Raw genomic sequence first — 19878 nt, 5'->3', positions numbered from 1 at the left:
CATCGAACTAAAAGAACTGAAAGCACAGTTAGAAGATCTTCTGGCAAAGGGATATATCAGACCTAGTGTGTCTCCTTGTGGTGCTCCGGTGCTGTTTGTGCGAAAGAAAGATGGTTCGATGCGATTGTGTATTGATTACAGGCAACTGAACAAGGCAACGATCAAAAATAAATATCCTTTGCCTAGGATTGATGATTTATTTGATCAGTTGCAGGGATCCTCCGTGTATTCGAAGATTGATTTGCGTTCTGGGTATCATCAGCTCAGAGTTCGAGATATAGACATACCAAAGACAGCATTTCGAACCAGGTATGGACATTACGAATTTATTGTCATGCCTTTTGGTTTAACCAATGCTCCTGCGGTATTTATGGGCTTGATGAACCAAGTGTTTCAGAAATATTTGGATGAATTTGTCATTGTTTTCATCGATGATATTTTGGTGTATTCGAAGAACAGAAATGAGCATGCAGAGCATCTCAGAATTGTTTTGCAGACGTTGAGAAACGAGCGACTGTATGCAAAATTGTCAAAGTGTGAGTTTTGGTTGAATCGAGTTGTCTTTTTGGGACACATTATATCTGGAGATGGTATTTCTGTAGATCCGAATAAAGTTGAAGCTGTGATCAGTTGGTCGAGGCCGACTTCTGTACCAGAAATACGCAGTTTCATGGGCTTAGCCGGATACTACAGAAGATTTATCAAAGATTTCTCCAGTATTGCCAAGCCAATAACTCAATTGACGCAAAAGAATGCACCATTTGTTTGGTCAGAGGAGTGCGAGTCTAGCTTCCTAGAACTGAAGAAAAGGCTGACTAGTGCTCCAGTATTGGCGATACCATCAGGTACGGGTGATTTCGTTGTATATTGTGATGCTTCTCATAGAGGTTTGGGATGTGTTCTTATGCAGCGAGGCCATGTGATCGCATACGCCTCGAGACAATTGAAGCCACACGAGATCCGATACCCCATTCATGATCTGGAATTGGCGGCTATCGTATTTGCATTAAAGATTTGGCGTCATTATCTCTACGGCGAAAAATTTTAGATATTTTCCGATCATAAGAGCTTAAAGTACCTATTTTCTCAATCAGAACTGAATATGAGGCAGCGTAGATGGCTAGATCTTCTGAAAGACTTTGATTGTGAAATCAAATATTATCCAGGGAAGTCAAATGCAGCAGCAGATGCCTTGAGTCGTAAGGTATGTTCTTTGTCCTTATCGACGATAGGTGTTAACAAGTTAGTTGAAAATTGCTGTACATCTGGATTAGAATTTGATACAGATAGTAAGCCACTACGACTTTTTACGATCCAAGTGTTGGCCGAGTGTTCACAATGAAACTCTATGTATAAGCAGTCTTTATTTAAATAATATTTGAAATTATTATTTTGGCAAATCTTTATCTGTATACCCATGCTAGTTGCATAGATAAAGCCCTTGAATATACAAATAGTAGAAAGAATATGAGATGCTCATATGATGAGTATCATGAAACTCATATTTGTAATACTGTATATTCTAAACGGTTCCTAGTCGATTTAGCCGCCACTAAGAAGGATATAGGCCGCTCGAGTTAGAGACTAGTATCTGCGATGTGAGTACCATGTTTCATTGGTAGGGGACATTGTGATGTCCGAACATGCAGATAGGTACTCCTTGTAGAGTGCACTGAACAACCCTCCATAAAAGGACTTTCCAAGTGGTTCTCACTTATCGAGTGGAAAAGTCCTGGTTTATGGTTGTACACCATTAGTCCTTATGACCCGAGACAACATTGAGACTCTATGTGCTAGGATTATACTTTGACTTGTTTACCGACTCTCATGGGGTCATCAGGTGGCAAGGTTGGGTGTTCTGTCGAAACACATAGGAGTCGATGCATTGTAGTCGGGGATTCACCGCTTACCTTCGGGTATATATATCCTATGTGTTATCATGTGTATGTAGGTTGAAATCTCTGGCCAGAGTATGGTTGTAATTATGAAAGGGGTTTCATAGATTACACCATTGATGCAACTACGACATGAAACATAGTATCGATTCATTGACAACTCTCGATAAACCAATGGTTGTCGAATCGGTCGGGATATATGAGTTGAAGGGACCGTACTGTACGCTAACCATAATTGAATGGTTCTTGCAGGCACTATCATTTGATACCTAGGGAATCATGTAAGCGATGCTGCTAGGCACTTACATGATTGGTTGGGTACTATCAGACTTGAGTTCTGACGTTCTTGTTATCAAGAGTTGATAAGTAAGAATGGAGCAATTGGGGTATGCTCATATAAGGACATGTTTAGTCCGAATCACATGGAGATGTGAACCCACGCTTAGTTGTATCAATGAACCATTGAGGGCCACACAAGTACTAGCTTTCTAGATCCCGTTGAGAAGAAAAATAGTTCAATGTGTTGAACGGCTTATAAAGGAGTTTATAAGCGTAAGGAAAATTAGAAGTATGACTTCTATAAAGGAGAAAATAGTTCAATGTGTTGAACGACTTATAAATGAGTTTATAAGTGTAAAGAAAAATAGAAGTATGACTTCTATGAGAGAAATGTAAATTTTAATTTATGGAAGTGTTCCTAAATTAAAATTTGGCCAAGTGAATAATGTATTTGAAAATTGTGATTTTCATAAACATTATTATGGACTAAATTAAATTAATTCAAGGGTTGAATTAATTAAACACTAGTGGACCTAGTAGAGTCCAAATAATTAAATTAATTCAAGTGTTGAATTAATTAAATATTATTGAGTCTTGTAGAGCTCAATTTAAATTAATTATTTAACTAGTGGGACTTGGGTAAATTCAAGTAATGTTTAATTAGTCTCAAATATGTTTGAGATAATTAAATTTAGTCCATGGTTCTTATTTTGATAAAAACCATATAATATGCATGCATGGGAGGTGAAATGTTGGGAGACTACTTTTTGAGTTTTCAAGGCATAGCATGCACCTTTTTGACACAACTTTTCCCACAACCAAAAAAAATGTCTCTCCTTCTCTCCTAGGATGAATAGTGCCGAAAATACTATTCACTTTCTCTCCAAGTTTTCTCTCCATTTTTGTTCTTCAATTTGTTGAGGAACACCACACTTCTCTTTGAAAAATCATCATATTTTTCTAGTGCAAAATATGAGGGGATCTACCTAGTTGGTGGTGGGCTTAATTTGAAGGAAAGATTCAAGGTAGGAGGAAGCTTGTAGATTTCTTCATGCCATTCAAGAGCTTTGTTGTTTAACAACAAAGTTGGAGCCATACATCAATCCTTGTGGTTGATAGGTAACGATTTTCTTACACCCTATGTATGACATAGTTGTGTTTTTGTATTTGCTACATGAAATGTGTAGTGGCCGAAAATTTTATGTAAAAATCGAAAATTTTGAGCTTCCGTTGCGTTTCCGGTCACCGTAACCGATCCCCTTTCAGTATCGATGTTGCGAAAATATATGCCAGACATTTCTCATGTCATTCAACCCGACGAAGCTGAACTTGATCAGACATTGAGCTATATAGAACAACCGATACAGATCCTTGATCGGAAAAAAAAGAAACTCAGAACGAAGAATATTCCTCTAGTGAAAGTCCAATGGAGTCGTCACGGCGCTGAAGAAGCGACATGGGAGACAGAAGCCAACATGCGACAGAAACACCCCGAATTATTTCAATAATGTAAGTATTGATCTAATTTTGATATTATTACTTTTGATGCTTTCATTGATAGAATGATGTGCGATTTCGAGGGCGAAATCATTTCTTAGAGGGGGAGAAATGTAAGGCTCGAAGATTTAGTTATCATAATCAGATGGATTTGTTGATAATTAAGATGATTGTAGATGTATTTTATTGAATATAAAAAGAAGGCAAAATGTACAAAAGGAATGTAAAAACTCGAAGCATGGCGCACATGCGCGAAGGCATGCGCGCAGCGTAGCGCGAGGCGTCCAGTAGCCTCGGCGCATATGCGCGAGGTATTGCGCGCATATGCGCGGCACTGCCAGTAGCGCTGGCGCATATGCGCGGGGAGAGTTGGCGCATATGCACGAGGAGTGAAATGGCTAAGCTGCCGAGACCCGTAGGTCTCGCGCATATGCGCGAGTAGTGTCCGCGCATATGCGCGAGACGTGTGCGTTAAAGGAGTTGCCATGTGTATTGAATCATGAAATATATATAGATTGGCTTAGTTTTCCTTCATTCAGCAGAGAGAGATCCGAGAATTCTGAAGAAGAACTTCCAACTTTCTTCAAGGCTTTGAATTGTGATTTTTCAAGATTTAACCACCCAAACTTTAATCCGACTTCGGTTTTGAACTCCTCTCCGTATTTGCTACAAAGTGATGTAAGTATTGTTCAATTCCAGTATGGTTTGAGAATTACATATTGGGGAAATGTTGATATGCTTATATATATGTGTTCTTGAGAGGATGGTTATCGTAGAAACGCAACCGGATCGAAGAACGGATGTCATATGCAATTGTTACAATTTTTATAGCATGTTTAGAACTAAATATGCAGATTTTGGGTACTACGACATGTTTTGGATGAATATTGTATTGGATTATGATTGAGAATAAGATAGTGTTGATATCTGTTGAGAATTTGATTGACCGGTATCGAGAATTACGTCGTTATGCCGTCGAAATGTATTGAGATCACGTAGTGACTTGGATATATGTTGATTTAGATTAGAAATTGATAGAGTGCGTATTCACATTTCCATTTCAGATTCGTATTGGCGACCGTGACAGCGATTCTACGACGAAAGGTATAGTACATGTTTTGTTTGGGGAATCACGACTCAAATGAGATCACATTTGAGTTTCCCAACCAAAATCACATACTTGTTTTATTGTTCATACCTTGATATGATTATGATTGTTATAGATTGGTTTATAGAACTTGTATGCAGATCTTGCTATGCTTTGTTTACAGATCGTGTAGCATTGCATTATGCTTGTTTGCAGATTTTGTATTCATGCATTAAGATAGGGCAGTCTGGAGATCAGGCAGACTACTAGATGTTCGGCGATATCTCAGCTTAGGGGAAGATCACCGCCCCTTTGTAGACGTGGATACAGATCAGGCCGAAGTCTAGGAATAAGACGTACAGCACCTCGATTGGTAGGGTAGGTGACAGCCAGTGACGTCTTATTCACAACAGGATCCCTAGAGTTCTAGTCGAGTCGCGTCTAGGCATGATTAGACTCGCATTGCATGATTATATATGAATGACATTCATATTAGCATGTTTCATGTTTTAGATTGTTTTAATGCATGTATACATGTTTATACTGGGATTTGTTCTCACCGGTTTTCCGGCTGTTGTTATGTCTGTATGTGTGCATAACAACAGGTGGGGTAGGATCTGGGTCGAGACAGAGATGATCGTGTTAGCGTGGAGATCACGGGCGTAGCAGATGGACCAGTAGTTGTCTTTTATTATGTACTGTCTTTTAATACTGGTTAGTTGAGGACATACAGAATAAGACATGTATTGTGTTTGTATGTTGTAAATTTAATAAAGAACTTATGCTTGTTTAATTACATTTGATTAAATGTAAAAGCGAAAAATTTGACCCACATTTTAGAATAACGATCCATTTAATCCCAAGAAAAAGAATTAGAGCCCGGGTCCCCACAAGTATGATTTCCATTACGTTCCGCATTTAAAAAAAAATATTTAGACCCTGTTTATTATAAATGATTAAATTGTCCTAATAATGATTAAAAGTATGATTAGCGTCCGGGTCCTCACAACATGTGGTATCAGAGCGATAAATCCTTTAGATTGAGATAGAAGCTAGTGAGCGGGGTAGATTGAGTTTTCTTTCCTGCTTTTGAATGCTAGCATATCTTACTGCTTTAATACATGTTACTTGCTTATCTGATTTGATATGGTAATATGTTTGATTGAGAATGAATCAGCACCGCTTCTGGATCAGCAGTAAGCTGATCGGAGGAGGACTGAAATAGAATTATGGTATTTGTTAATAATCCATTTGATTATCAGATATACTTCCGAGAAGAGTACCGGAACAGGGTAGCACATCAAATCCTACAATGGACGTTACATTGTTAAAAAGATTTCAATCATTTCATCCACCTACTCTTAAAGGTACCTGATAAGCACGAATTATATAGCATTTTAGGGATTTCATTTTGTCGTATTCGTGCTTATCTGGCATTTTTATTCCGAGTTTTGCGCTTATTTCGTCTCATTATGGCTATTTGCAGGTTTGACCAAAAGAGGGTGAAAGCCAAAGAAATGAAAGAAAAGTCAAGCCTCGCAACGCCACATCAGAAATACCCGGAAAAATAGGAGAGAGCACAAAAATTGGACAACAAAGACCTATACACGGACCCCGGAGACAGTTCTGTGCCATTCAATTGCCGAGACACAACTTACAGAGTCTACACGGACCCCTTGCCGGACCTGTATACGGGGTCTGTGTCCGTTAAATCCGAGAGAAGAAAAATCCAGAGTCTACACGGACCCAGAGACGGACCTCGACACGGGGTCCGTGTACAATATTCCGATAAGATAGTTTTAACCGAGTCTACACGGAACCTTCTCCGGATGCAAGCACGGGGTCCGTGTCCTTGATATCAGATCGAGATTTTGGCGAAGATTTGCTCGTGATTTGGAGGAGAATAAAAAAGGAAAACCTGGAAAGAAAATGGGTGGTTAAATTTTCGAGGGAGCCGACTTTTGGAGAAAAAAACGCGCGAGCTTTGGGACTCTTGAAGACGGCGAAGACTTGGGAGAAACGAGAGAAAAAGACAGCGCAATTTACACGCAACATCCGCGCACCATCATTGAGATTTTTCTTCTCTTCCATTTTCTTATTTTCAGAAATGAATTCAACCATTAAATTTGATTTTAGTTTTGAATTTATGGAGTAGTTTCTCTTGTGATCGGGACAACGATAGGGACAAACGACTGGTTTTGTTTATTCGTTGGATTGTTTGATTTATAGAATTATTTTATGTTATTGATTAATGTTTGAGTAAATTTCGTGCTTGTAATCTGGCCAGTTATTTGAATGTTTGTTGTTCAATTTTGACTCGAAAGAGAATTTATTGGAATTAGCTTCAAAAACATTAATCAACACACGGTTAAATCAACTAGAAATAGTATTCGGTTTCAGTGTGCGATCTTAGGCGAAAGCTGTGATTCCATCGTTGATACATGCGTTTTTGTTTAATTAAATTCAATTAGAAATAATTGGACTGTTAGATAAAAGCAGAATTATAAATTCTAGAAATAGATGTATAATAAATTTAGGGAATTGCATCGTGACTCCGAAATAAGCTGTGGTTTAATAATTTCAGTGCATGATATAAATCAGAAGTTGTTACCGTCGTGTGTTCCCGGTCATTTTATTTAAATTTAAAAATCCCCAAGTCCAAGCTTTTTTGCCAATTTGATTTTTGTCATTAATTTAGCGAAAAATTAGTTTGATTTAATTAGTTTAAATAATCTTCAAATCACTTTTTTTCAATTGCCTAGATTAAATAGAATAATTCAATCTTAGTAATTAAATAATAGTCTCTGTGGGATCGATACTTGGACGTTCTGTCCAATTACTATAACTTGACCTTGTCCGCTTGCTAGAATTAATCCCAACCGAAATCTTCGGTCAAGTTTTTGGCGCCGTTGCCGGGGACTATTTATTTGATATTAGGATAAATTATTTGTTTGAGACTAGGCTTTTATTCTTAGTTTTAAATTTTTCATTCTTTCTTTAGCATTTTAATTAACTTCGTTTCAGCTTTTTATACGCTTTTGGAGCTTAAATCGTGCACTTAAATTTTTGATTTCAGGGGTTAGCTCGTGTTATATGAGCCGTTCTCAAGACGTCAGGAATCTAGTGCCACTTGATCTTGAGATTGAAAGCACCCTCTGCAGTATCCGCAGAGCTCGAAGGAACAACGACTTGACTCTGGAGTTTAAATCTGAATCAGAATCTAAATTAGACCGTAAACCAGAGGTTGAGGAAATGGCCTGAGAAGAGGATAATCGTACGTTGATGGAACTTCATCGACCAGCATTTGGAGGTTATGGTTCTAGTATCGTCCGCCCTGCAATTCAGGCGAATACATTCGAACTTAAGCCAGGCATCATCCAGATGATTCAACTCCAAGTCAAATTTGGAGGATCACCGTCTGAAGACCCTAATGCACATCTGGAGAACTTTCTGTCAATCTGTGACACAATCAAGTGCAATGGGGTGAGTACTGATGCCTTTCGACTGAGATTATTCCCATTTTCCCTACAAGGAGAGGCTATGGAGCGGCTTCGAGACCTTACAGCTGGTTCTATCACGACATGCGATGGATTGGTCGAGTTCTTTATGCACAGGTATTTTCCCCCAACCAAGATTACACAGTTGAGAAACGAAATTACATCTTTTAGACAGAGAGATGGGGAATAACTGAATTCAGCATGTGCGAGGTTCAAGAAGATGTTGAGGATGTGCCTGAGACATGGCTTCTCAATAGGCCAACAAGTTGAGACATTCTATTATGGGGTGGATCCTTCTGTGAGAACTATGCTCGATGCGGCAGCAAACGGAAGCTTGTACAGGAAAACGCCAACCGCAGTGCTCGAAATCATATCCAATATGGCAGAGAGCAATGTGGGTTGGCAAGACAACCGCAGGGAGAAGAATCTCGGATTTCTAGAGATGAACGCTTTGACACCGATCACAGCGAAGCTTGACGGGTTGACACATCAGATGGAACAGTTACAGGAAAAAAAATCAATACTGGCCAAACCAGTGCATCACATTCAGGGAAGTGCTGAGACAGTTGGTGGATCATCTAGTGACATGCCCTTCGCGCCAGATATGTTTTGTGAGGGAATACAGTGTTTTGGAGGGGACTCAGTGAATTATGTGGGAAACCAAGGTCGTCCACAATATAATCCATACAGTTTCTCGTATAATCCGGGCTGGAGGAATCATCCGAATTTTGGGTGGAGGCAACCAGAAAATTCTGTCGAGCAACTACAATTTAGTCCTCCGCAGCATCCCACACAACAAAAACCTCCTCAACAACCACCAAAACCTCTACAAGGTGCGGGACCCTCTATGCCACCCGGTTTCAAGCCACAGGATAGCAAGTCGAATCTTGAGGATATTCTTGCCAAGTACATAGCTGGGAATGATATGAGATGGCAAAACCATGATGCCATGATGCAAAGAGTGGAGACGCAACTAGGGCAGTTAGCGACACAAATGGCTACACGAACTCCGGGTACACTACCTAGTGACACGGAAAAGAATCCAAAAGGTGTCAATGCAGTCACGGTGACGTCTCCCATGAAGCAAAAAGTGATCGATGTTGAAGGCGATGTGAAGGAGAAGGAACTATCCAAGCAAAAGTTAGAAAACGCAAGGGAGGAAGGTAAGTCTCTAAACTCGAACTCCAATTTTGATATTAATTCAATCCTGTTTCCCCAAAGAGCAAAGCAACTGCAATTGGATAATCAATTTTCAAAATTTCTTGTGATTTTCAAAAAGCTGCATATAAATATTCCATTTGCAGAAGCTTTAGCTCAAATGCCCTCATATGCAAAATTTCTTAAAGAGATTTTATCAAACAAGAGGAAATTGGTTGACTTTGAGACAGTTAAGCTTTCGGAGGAATGTTCTGCAATTTTAAAAAATAAACTCCCTCCGAAGCTTAAGGATCCAGGTAGTTTTTCTATCCCTTGCACTATTGGAACTTCAAATTTTAGTAAAGCTTTGTGTGACTTAGGTGCAAGCATTAACTTAATGCCATACTCTTGTTTTGAGAAGTTAGAGATAGGTGAGGTGAAACCAACTACAATCTCCCTACAGTTAGCTGTTAGATCTATTAAATACCCTAGGGGAGCTATAGAGGATGTGTTGGTGCAAGTTGATAAGTTTATCTTTCCGGTAGATTTCGTTGTGCTAGACATGGAGGAGGATCGAGAGATCCCTCTTATTTTAGGGAGACCATTCTTAGCCACCGGGAAAGCTTTGATAGATGTGCAAAAGGGCGAATTAGTCTTGAGGTTTTATGAAGAGAGTGTCATATTCAATGTTTTTCAGTCCATCAAATATCCTAATGATACTTCTGATTGTTTTCGAATTGATGCTACTGATGAGTTTGTTGAGTGTGATTTACAGGGACTGATCATTGAGGACCCTTTGGAGGTTTGCTTGACTCATTCATCTCCACAAGAAATGGGAAATCAAGAGCTTGATGAATGTATCTCCTATTTGGAGGCCGGCAGACCACTGTCGAAAACGGTAAACTCTAGGATTGGGGAGCTTGGGCATGTCCCAAGACCTTTAAAGTCATCCATCGAAGAATCCCCGATCCTAGAGATGAAACCTCTTCCTTCGCACTTAAAATATCTGTTTTTACTTGATAATGATAAATTGCCAGTGATTGTTTCATCTACTTTGACAGGTAAGGAGGAAGAAAAGTTGTTGCGAGTGCTGAGAGACAACATCAAAGACATCGGCTGGAGCATCGCAAACATTAAGGGGATCAGCTCTTCCATGTGCATGCACAAGATTCTGATGGAGGCTGATCACAAGACATCTACCCAAACTCAAAGGCGTCTGAACCCGGCTATGCAGGAGGTGGTGAAGAAAGAGGTGATAAAGCTACTGGACGCAGGTATTATCTACCCGATTTCCGATAGTAGGTGGGTCAGTCCAGTACAAGTTGTTCCAAAGAAAGGTGGGATCACTGTTGTGAAAAATGATAATAATGAATTAATTCCCACGAGAACTGTTACAGGGTGGCGTGTTTGCATCGATTATAGAAAACTTAACGACGCCACCCGTAAAGATCATTTCCCCCTCCCATTTATTGATCAAATGTTTGAAAGGCTAGCTGGCCATTCTTTTTATTGTTTTCTGGACGGTTGTTCTGGGTATATGCAAATTCCCATTGACCCTGAAGATCAGGAGAAAACCACTTTTACTTGTCCTTATGGGACATTTGCATATAAACGAATATCATTCGGTCTATGTAATGCCCCAGCGACTTTCCAACGTTGCATGATGGCAATTTTTCATGATATGATTGAGGATTTCATTGAAATATTCATGGTTGACTTTTCTGTATTTGGCTCCTCGTTTGATACTTGTTTAATTACCATGTCTAAGGTTTTGGAGAGATGTGAGGAGTCGAATTTAGTCCTAAACTGGGAAAAATGTCATTTTATGGTGAGAGAGGGAATATTGTTGGGGCATAAAATTTCTGAAAATGGGATTGAGGTTGATAAGGCAAAGATTGAAGTAATTGAGAAACTCCCAGCCCCAACCAACATTAGAGGAGTGCGTAGTTTTCTTGGGCATGCGGGATTCTACAGACGTTTTATAAAAGATTTTTCTGGCATTGCCAAGCCTATGACTAATTTACTGATAAAAAATGTGCCTTTTGATTTTTCTGCTGAGTGTGCACAGGCATTTCAGATCTTGAAAGAGAAATTGATCACAGCACCTGTGATGATAGCACCTGACTTGGGGTCGCCATTTGAGGTGATGTGTGATGCAAGCGACACAGCTCTAGGAGCAGTGTTGGGCCAAAAAAGAGAAAAGTGCATTCATGTCATCTACTATGCTAGTATGAAATTTTCAGCCGCCCAACTGAACTATGCCACTACAAAGAAGGAGCTTCTTGCTGTGGTTTTTGCTCTGGATAAGTTTAGATCATATCTGATAGGGAGCAAAGTTGTAGTGCACACCGATCATTCAGCATTGAAATACTTAATATCTAAAAAGGATGCAAAACCAAGGCTAATTCGTTGGATTCTTCTTTTGCAGGAATTTGACTTGACGATAATCGATAGGAAAGGGACAGAGAATCAAGTTGCAGATCATCTTTCGCGATTGGAAAATCCGGTTCAAGGTAATGACTCTATTCGAGACGATTTCTCGGATGAACAACTATTTGAAATCAACAGTCTACTATGGTATGCCGATTTTGTTAATTATCTATCAAGTAAGTTCATCCCTCCCCATTTTACTTATCAACAAAAGAAGTATTTTTTCTCAGATCTGAAGTATTATTTGTGGGAGGATCCCTATTTGTTTAGAATATGTGCAGACGGTATAATCCGTAGATGTATAACCCAGGAAGAGGTAAGTGAAATTTTGTTTCATTGTCATGCTGGTCCACCTGGAGGCCACTTTGGGGCAACTAGAACTGCGTCCAAAGTCCTCCAGTCTTGTTTTTATTGGCCTACTCTGTTTAAGAACGCGCATGAATATGTCACAAAATGTCCAGATTGTCAGCGAACAGGTAATATCTCGAGGAGACATGAATTACCTCTCAATAGAATTCTTGTGTGTGAACTATTTGATGTATGGAGTATCGATTTCATGGGGCCATTCCCGGTTTCTTTTGGGAACAAATATATATTGGTGGCTGTAGACTATGTATCCAAGTGGTTAGAGGCGGTTGCATGCAAAACTAATGACTCTAGGGTTGTAGTTCAATTTCTTATGAAAAATATTTTCTCACGTTTTGGCACACCTAGAGCCATTATTAGCGATGGGGGTACTCACTTTTGCAATCGTCAATTTGACAATCTTTTGGCTAAGTATGGGGTCCGACATAAGGTGGCCACACCTTATCATCCCCAAACTAGTCGCCAAATCGAGGTATCGAACAGAGAACTTAAACGCATTCTTGAGAAGAATGTCGGTGCTTCAAGGAAAGAATGGTCTAGAAAACTCGACGATGCACTGTGGGCATACCGCACTGCTTTCAAAACCCCCATTGGCATGTCCCCTTTCAAATTATTGTATGGAAAATCATGTCACCTACCTGTAGAACTTGAACATAAGGCTTATTGGGCTACTAAATTTCTGAATTTTGATGCTAAAGCCACAGGTGACGAGAGAGTACTGCAGCTAAACGAATTGGATGAGTTTAGGTTGGAGGCGTATGAGAATGCCAAACTTTACAAGGAGTAAACCAAACGTTGGCATGACCAGAACATTGTTCATCGAGAATTTGTGGTGGGTCAACAGGTATTGTTATATAATTCCCGACTGAAGTTGATGCCAGGTAAGTTGCGTTCGCGGTGGTCAGGACCATATACCATCACGCAAGTTTTCCCTTATGGGACAGTGGAGATCACTAGCGAAGCAACTGCAGCATTTAAAGTGAATGGGCATAGGCTGAAGGTTTATCATGGTGGTGCCATACCCGATGAACCGACCACAGTGGATCTGCAAGATCCAAACTAAATCAACGGAGTATAGTCAGGCTATCGACTCTAAATTTAGCGCTTGCTGGGAGGCAACCCAGTGTTTTATTTTAGTTTTCTTCCTTGTTTTATGTTAGTTTTCCTTCTTGTTGTTTTAATGCACTTAGATAGTGAGTTAATCTCAATGAATGGTGGTGCAGGTAATTTATCTACTGGCAGTGGAATTTATCAAGTGTGGGAGAATCTATCAGGGCAATCGGTTTCGAAACCTCGAATAGACCAGGGAAGTCTCTGTACAATTCTTGCTTCTTGAGTGCTTGATTGTGTTCAATTTTGTTGTATCGATGTATAGAATTGCTATTCCCTGGCTTCAAAATTTGTGTCTGGTTCGTAGTTTGCATAGGGTACAGTTAAATCTTGTGAGAATCAACTTCCAGAGTCAACACGGATGGGAGTCCTGACCCCTACACGGGGTCCGTCTACAATTTCACCCACATTTGCCATCTTCCCGAGTGTAGACGGACCTCAACACGGACCCATACACGGGGTCTGTGTCCATCACCTTCAGAAATGCCAAGTCTAGAGTGTATACGGACCTGATTCTGGACCCCTACACGGGATCCGTGCCTACTATTTTCGAATCTTCCCTGAATTTAAATCGCGATTTCGGCACTTGAATCCCTAATTCCCCAAATCTACTCTCCGTCACACCACCGCCATACGCGCCGCATCCTGCCATTTTCCGCCGCTCCGCCGCCATCCGCCTCCGCCCCACCAACCCCATCTACCACCCCAAACACACTCTTTACAGTTGAGTTATCACTCCCCCCGTCTGAACTTCCTCTCCGACCACCACCATTCCGCGCCGCCTACTCCCGTCGCCGGCCACCTAACACCACCGTGTTGTCATCATCTTCTGTTTTCAAGTAAGATTGGCTACCCCTCTTCTCAAATTAGCGATTATCAGTGTTGGGAAATTTATGCTACTGTAGAAGAGTTAATTTATTGCGAATTTGTTCGATTATTGCTTGGGTTTCGTTCGTCGTGTGTTGGTTTGTTGGATTTTGCTTGTCTGGATTAGTTGGGATTGAATTGTGATTGGAGATTATTGTCCGTAGAATGGGGGTGTTGTTTTCCTTGCGTTAGTGTTGCTTTGTGTAGTAATTTGGTTGCTCGGGATCCATTGGATTGTGTTTCTAAGTTGGGATTGTTGTGCTTCTTTGATTGCCTCTTTGAGTCTAGCCGTTTACATCTTCATGCCTCCTCGTCGAAATACTGGTAAGCGTGCAAGAACCGGTGCTTCTTCGTCCTCTGGGTCAGCAAAGAGATCATTTGATGCTTCTAAATTCACCTCCATCGAGAATTCTGAATGGTACTCGGCCCTTCACGGGAATTCTAGTCATCGTGGAGCGGTCTATTCATCCCCATATTGATGCCGAGGTGCCACTCCGCGCCGAGTTTGATAAATTTGGATGGGGCCCTATCTTGGACATCTCCGGCCCATATTATCCCGACCTGGTATGGCAATTCTTTGCCAATGTCGAAGAAAAAGAGATCACAGGTCTGCCACATGTGCGTACATACGTGAAGGGGGTTCCTATCGAGGTGACCAGCTCATACTTGGCTACGCTTTTAAATGTCCCAAATGAAGGGCCGCCGGTGTCCTTCAATCAGCTAGGATATATTCTTTTCGGACCTCACCTTTCGGATCCCGGAAGCCCGGCGCCGCCTTCAGTACCATACATCTCCTATTGGCTCTCGCTCCAGTGTCCTCCCGACTACCATCCCGCTACTTGATCGCTTTATTTGCTATTTCACGGGAGCGAACATTATCCCGCTTGGCTCGGATCGAGCAACAGTCCCCCGATGCCTATGCCCCACCCTGGGACAGATCTGCACTGGATGCCTTCGCAGACTTGGAGCTGGGATCCGATGAGGAGTAGTTTGTTTTATTTTGTTAGGACGTATGGTAGCGTCGATAGGTTCTCCCTTTCATTTCTCTTACATTTCATTCGTACATTGTTGTGGATCTAAGGGATACTTATTATTATTGATGATTATCTTAGTTTGGATTCTCTGTGCTTTGCAGTTCTTGCATGTTTTGTTTATTTCATTTTACGGTTTTTGGTGCATTCGATGTCATTCTTACAGGCTTTGCTGCTTTCTACCTCTTTCAACCACGTACTCGACATTTTACCAGGGAAGTGTTTTTGTTTTCACATTCTTGATAGTTCATTTTATATCGTTGTACACTGAGGGCAGTGTCGGTTTCAAAGTGTGGGGGTGGGTCAGTTTTGTTACACATCGTTGCACCACACTTAACAACACTTTTCACGTAAGGATGGAACTATTTTTAGATAAAGAACTCTTGTTTCACTTAATAATCGGATTAATTTGTTAGATTTTGGATCACCCGGGAAATAGTCTCATGCCTAGTATTGAATGAGAGGAGTCGTAGTTTCAAGGAGAGGGTCAGACATGAACCAATTATGTTTCAACTTTTATTCAATGCACTTGGTCAAACTTTTACTCATTGATAGTGAATTGGTGAATTGTGAACTTTAAAAAAAATATAAAAAAAATAAAAAAAAATCGAACAACGATCCCTTTTTAGCCTTCGAAGCGAAAATACGAACGATGGTGACTTAGGGATGATTTAGGCGATCTTTGGACCGTTTGAGCCTTTCAAGCCTAACCGATACATCATTTATTGTCTCTAGTAACCCTTTTTGAGCCTGTAAAAATCGAATGGTGTGTGTCAATGACACACAATTAGCCCCCACTCGTCATTTATTCAATGTCCCACATCAACTACCTGAGTCTTAGCCTATACACTTCTCCTACCTACATGTGAGGGAAATAAAACTCCTGTGAAATGTTTGCATTACTCTAATGGATTGAAGAAATATGTGTGAAGGAGTCGATGAATTCTTATTCATGAAAAAAAAAATTTATAGTAGTGAAAACACCCGAAAAATCTGTGGGTGAAAGTTGGTGGACAATGAGAAAGAAAGGAGACGATAGAGCCCTGAAAATGATGAAAATACAGTAATTGTTGACGAGTCGAAAGTTGAATGAATGTGCTGCAGGAATAATTTTTATTTTCTCTCCCTTTTGATTCCCATATCTTTTATTGTAGCCGTGAGCCTTGGTGATGTGAATCTTTGTGCGAACGAAGAGCAAACACGATTAAAATCAAATCGCCCCCTCAATTCAATAACGAACAAAGAATCGTTGTTGTCCCGATCTTTTGAATCAAGTGTGTGTGTTGTGATTTTCACCTCTAAACTATGAAAAGTCTAGCAACAAATAATCACGAGATAAACAATCGAAATTATAACGAACCTTCGAAGAACAAGTCGACGACAATCCGCACAAGCACGATCGAAAAACGCCACAAAGTTAAAAACTTTGATAAGTTTGATTTTTGTTAGACAAAGCAAAAGCTTTAATTGTTTGAGAGAAAACTCAAGAACAATGATAAAATATGAATAATAATCTGAATTGTGTGTCAAATTTCTGTTAGAGTAGGTTCTCGTCGAGCCAAGTGTTGGCCGAGTGTTCACAATGAAACTCTATGTATAAGCAGTCTTTATTTTAATAATATTTGAAATTATTGTTTTGGCAAATCTTTATCTGTATACCCATGCTAGTTGCATAGATAAAGCCCTTGAATATACAAATAGTAGAAAGAATATGAGATGCTCATATGATGAGTATCATGAAACTCATATTTGGAATACTGTATATTCTAAACGGTTCCTAGTCGAATCAGCCGCCACTAAGAAGGATATAGGCCGCTTGAGTTCGAGACTAGTATCTGCGATGTGAGTACCATGTTTCATTGGTAGGGGACATTGTGATGTCCGAACATGCAGATAGGTGCTCCTTGTAGAGTGCACTGAACAACCCTCCATAAAAGGACTTTCCAAGTGGTTCTCACTTATCGAGTGGAAAAGTCCTGGTTTATGGTTGTACACCATTAGTCCTTATGACCCGGGACAACATTGAGACTCTATGTGGGGACCCGGGCTCTAATTCTTTTTCTTGGGATTAAATGGATCATTATTCTAAAATGTGGGTCAATTTTTCGCTTTTTACATCAAATCAAATGTAACTAAACAAGCATAAGTTCTTTATTTATGGTACAACATACAACAAAATATACATGTCTTATTCTATATACAACTAGTGTTCACTACCATCTATAAACAAAAGATAGTCCAAAGCTAATAAAAAGACCACTAGTCCTCTGCTGCGCCCGTGATCTCCACGCTAACCCGATCATTTCTGTCTCGACCCAGATCCTGCCCCACCTGTTGTTATGCACACATACGGACATAACAACAGCCGGAAAATCGGTGAGAACAAATCCCAGTATAAACATGTAACATGCATATAAACAATCTAAACATGAAACATGCTGATATGAATGTCATTCATATAAAATCATGCAATGTGAATCTAATCATGTCTAGACTCGACTCGACTAGAACTCAAGGGATCCCGTTGTGAATAAGACGTCACTGGCTGTCACCTACCCTACCAATCGAGGTGCTGTACGTCTTATTCCTAGACTTCGGCCTGATCTGTATCCACGTCTACAAAGGGGCGGTGATCTTCCCCTAAGCTGAGATATCGCCGAACATCTAGTAGTCTGCCTGATCTCCAGACTGCCCTATCTTAATGCATGAATACAAAATCTGCAAACAAGCATAATGCAATGCTACACGATCTGTAACCAAAGCATAGCAAGATCTACATACAAGTTCTATAAACCAATCTATAACAATCATAATCATATCAAGGTATGAAAAATAAAACAAGTATGTGATTTTTGTTGGGAAACTCAAATGTGATCTCATTTGAGTCGTGATTCCCCAAACAAAACATGTACTATACCTTTCATCGTAGAATCGCTGTCACGGTCGCCTAACTGAATCTGAAATGAAAATGTTGATATACAATCTATCAATCTCTAATCTAAATCAACACATATCCAAGTCACTACGTGATCTCGATACAATTTGACGGCATAACGACGCAATTCTCGATACCGGTCAATCCAATTCTTAACAGATCTCAACATTATCTTATTCTCAATCATAATCCAATACAATATTCATCCAAAACACAATAATTCTATCCCAACAATTCATAAACCATACTGAAATTCATAGGAAATGCATATGATATCATTTCTTTGATCCGTGTACAATTATATCATGCTCAATATGTCAAGAACACAATATAACTATCATATTCTCATTTCCCAAACATCTGAATTTCGAAACTTGTTGAAATTACATAAAACTTACATCACTTTGTACCCAATACCGAGAGGAGCTCAAAACCGAAGTCGGATTTGAATTTGGGTTGCTAAATCTTGCAAGAGCACAATTTGAAAGTAAGAAGAAATGAAGCTTTTCCCTCAGCCTTTTCGAATGCTTCTGCTGAAATGGAGGAAAGAATCGAGGCCTTTGTATATATATCTTGCATGATTCAAGACACATGGCAAATCCTTTGAAATACACGTCTCGCGCTTATGCGCGGACACTACTCGCGCATATGCACGAGACCTACAGGTCTCGGCAGCTTAGCCATTTCACTCCTCGCGCATATGCGCCAACTCTCCCCGCGCATATGCGCCAGCGCTACTGGCGGTGCCGCGCATATGCGCGCAATACCTCGCGCATATGCGCCGAGGCTACTGGACGCCTCGCGCTACGCTGCGCGCATGCCTTCGCGCATGTGCGCCATGCTTCGAGTTTTTACATTCCTTTTGTACATTTTGCCTTCTTTTTAAATCCAATAAAATACATCTACCATCATCTTAATTATCAACAAATCCATCTGATTATGATAACTAACTCTTCGAGCCTTACATTTCTCCCCCTCTAAGAAATGATTTCGCCCTCGAAATCGCATATCATTCTATCAATGAAAGCATCAAAAGTAATAATATCAAAGTTAGATCAATACTTACATTATTGAAATAATTCGGGGTGTTTCTGTCGCATGTTGGCTTCCGTCTCCCATGTCGCTTCTTCAGCGCCGTGACGACTCCATTGGACTTTCACTAGAGGAATATTCTTCGTTCTGAGTTTCTTTTCTTTCCGATCAAGTATCTGTATCGGTTGTTCTATATAGCTCAATGTCTGATCAAGTTCAGCTTCGTCGGGTTGAATGACATGAGAAATGTCTGGCATATATTTTCGCAACATCGATACATGAAAGACGTCATGTATCCCAGATAGAGAAGGAGGAAGTGCAAGTCGATAAGCTCGATCGCCAATCTTTTCAAGAATCTCGTAAGGACCAATGTATCGAGGAGATAATTTCCCGCGTTTGCCAAATCGAACAACGCCTCTGAACGGAGAAATTTTCAAGAATACTCTATCTCCCGCCTCAAATACTAACGGTCTACGTCTGATATTGGCATACTTTGCTTGTCGATCTTGTGCTGTCTTCATCCTCTTCTGAATGAGTTTCACCTTCTCTGTCATGTCACGAATCATATCTGGCCCAAGTTCTGGTACTTCTGAAACGTCATCCCAATATAGCGGAGATCTGCACTTCTTGCCATACAAAGCTTCAAACGGTGCCATCTCGATACTCGTCTGATAGCTATTATTGTAAGAGAATTCACAAAGAGGTAGAGAATCTT

The 19878-nt window shown here is 40.2% G+C and overlaps 1 protein-coding gene across 1 annotated transcript; it reads left to right on the top strand.

Annotated features, from left to right (window-relative positions):
• Positions 1-8475: 8475 nt before the first annotated feature.
• LOC140806735 (uncharacterized) lies at positions 8476-12975 on the top strand. Its single transcript, XM_073163276.1, has 2 exons — positions 8476-10915; positions 11036-12975. Exons 1-2 carry the CDS (start codon positions 8476-8478, stop codon positions 12973-12975), a joined length of 4380 nt encoding a protein of 1459 aa, XP_073019377.1.
• The last annotated feature ends 6903 nt before the right edge of the window (positions 12976-19878 follow it).

The sequence above is a fragment of the Primulina eburnea genome, chromosome 1, assembly GCF_022965805.1.
Source record: "Primulina eburnea isolate SZY01 chromosome 1, ASM2296580v1, whole genome shotgun sequence".
Taxonomy (NCBI): Eukaryota; Viridiplantae; Streptophyta; class Magnoliopsida; order Lamiales; family Gesneriaceae; genus Primulina; species Primulina eburnea.
This window is presented reverse-complemented; position numbering and strand designations above follow the sequence as displayed.

Bases quoted from the DNA above. Each gene is read 5' to 3' on its own strand.
- LOC140806735 (XM_073163276.1), top strand. From the start codon at position 8,476: ATGTTGAGGATGTGCCTGAGACATGGCTTCTCAATAGGCCAACAAGTT. The intron at 10,916-11,035 runs GTTGTTCTGGGT...GTAATGCCCCAG, and splicing joins TTTTTATTGTTTTCTGGACG to CGACTTTCCAACGTTGCATG.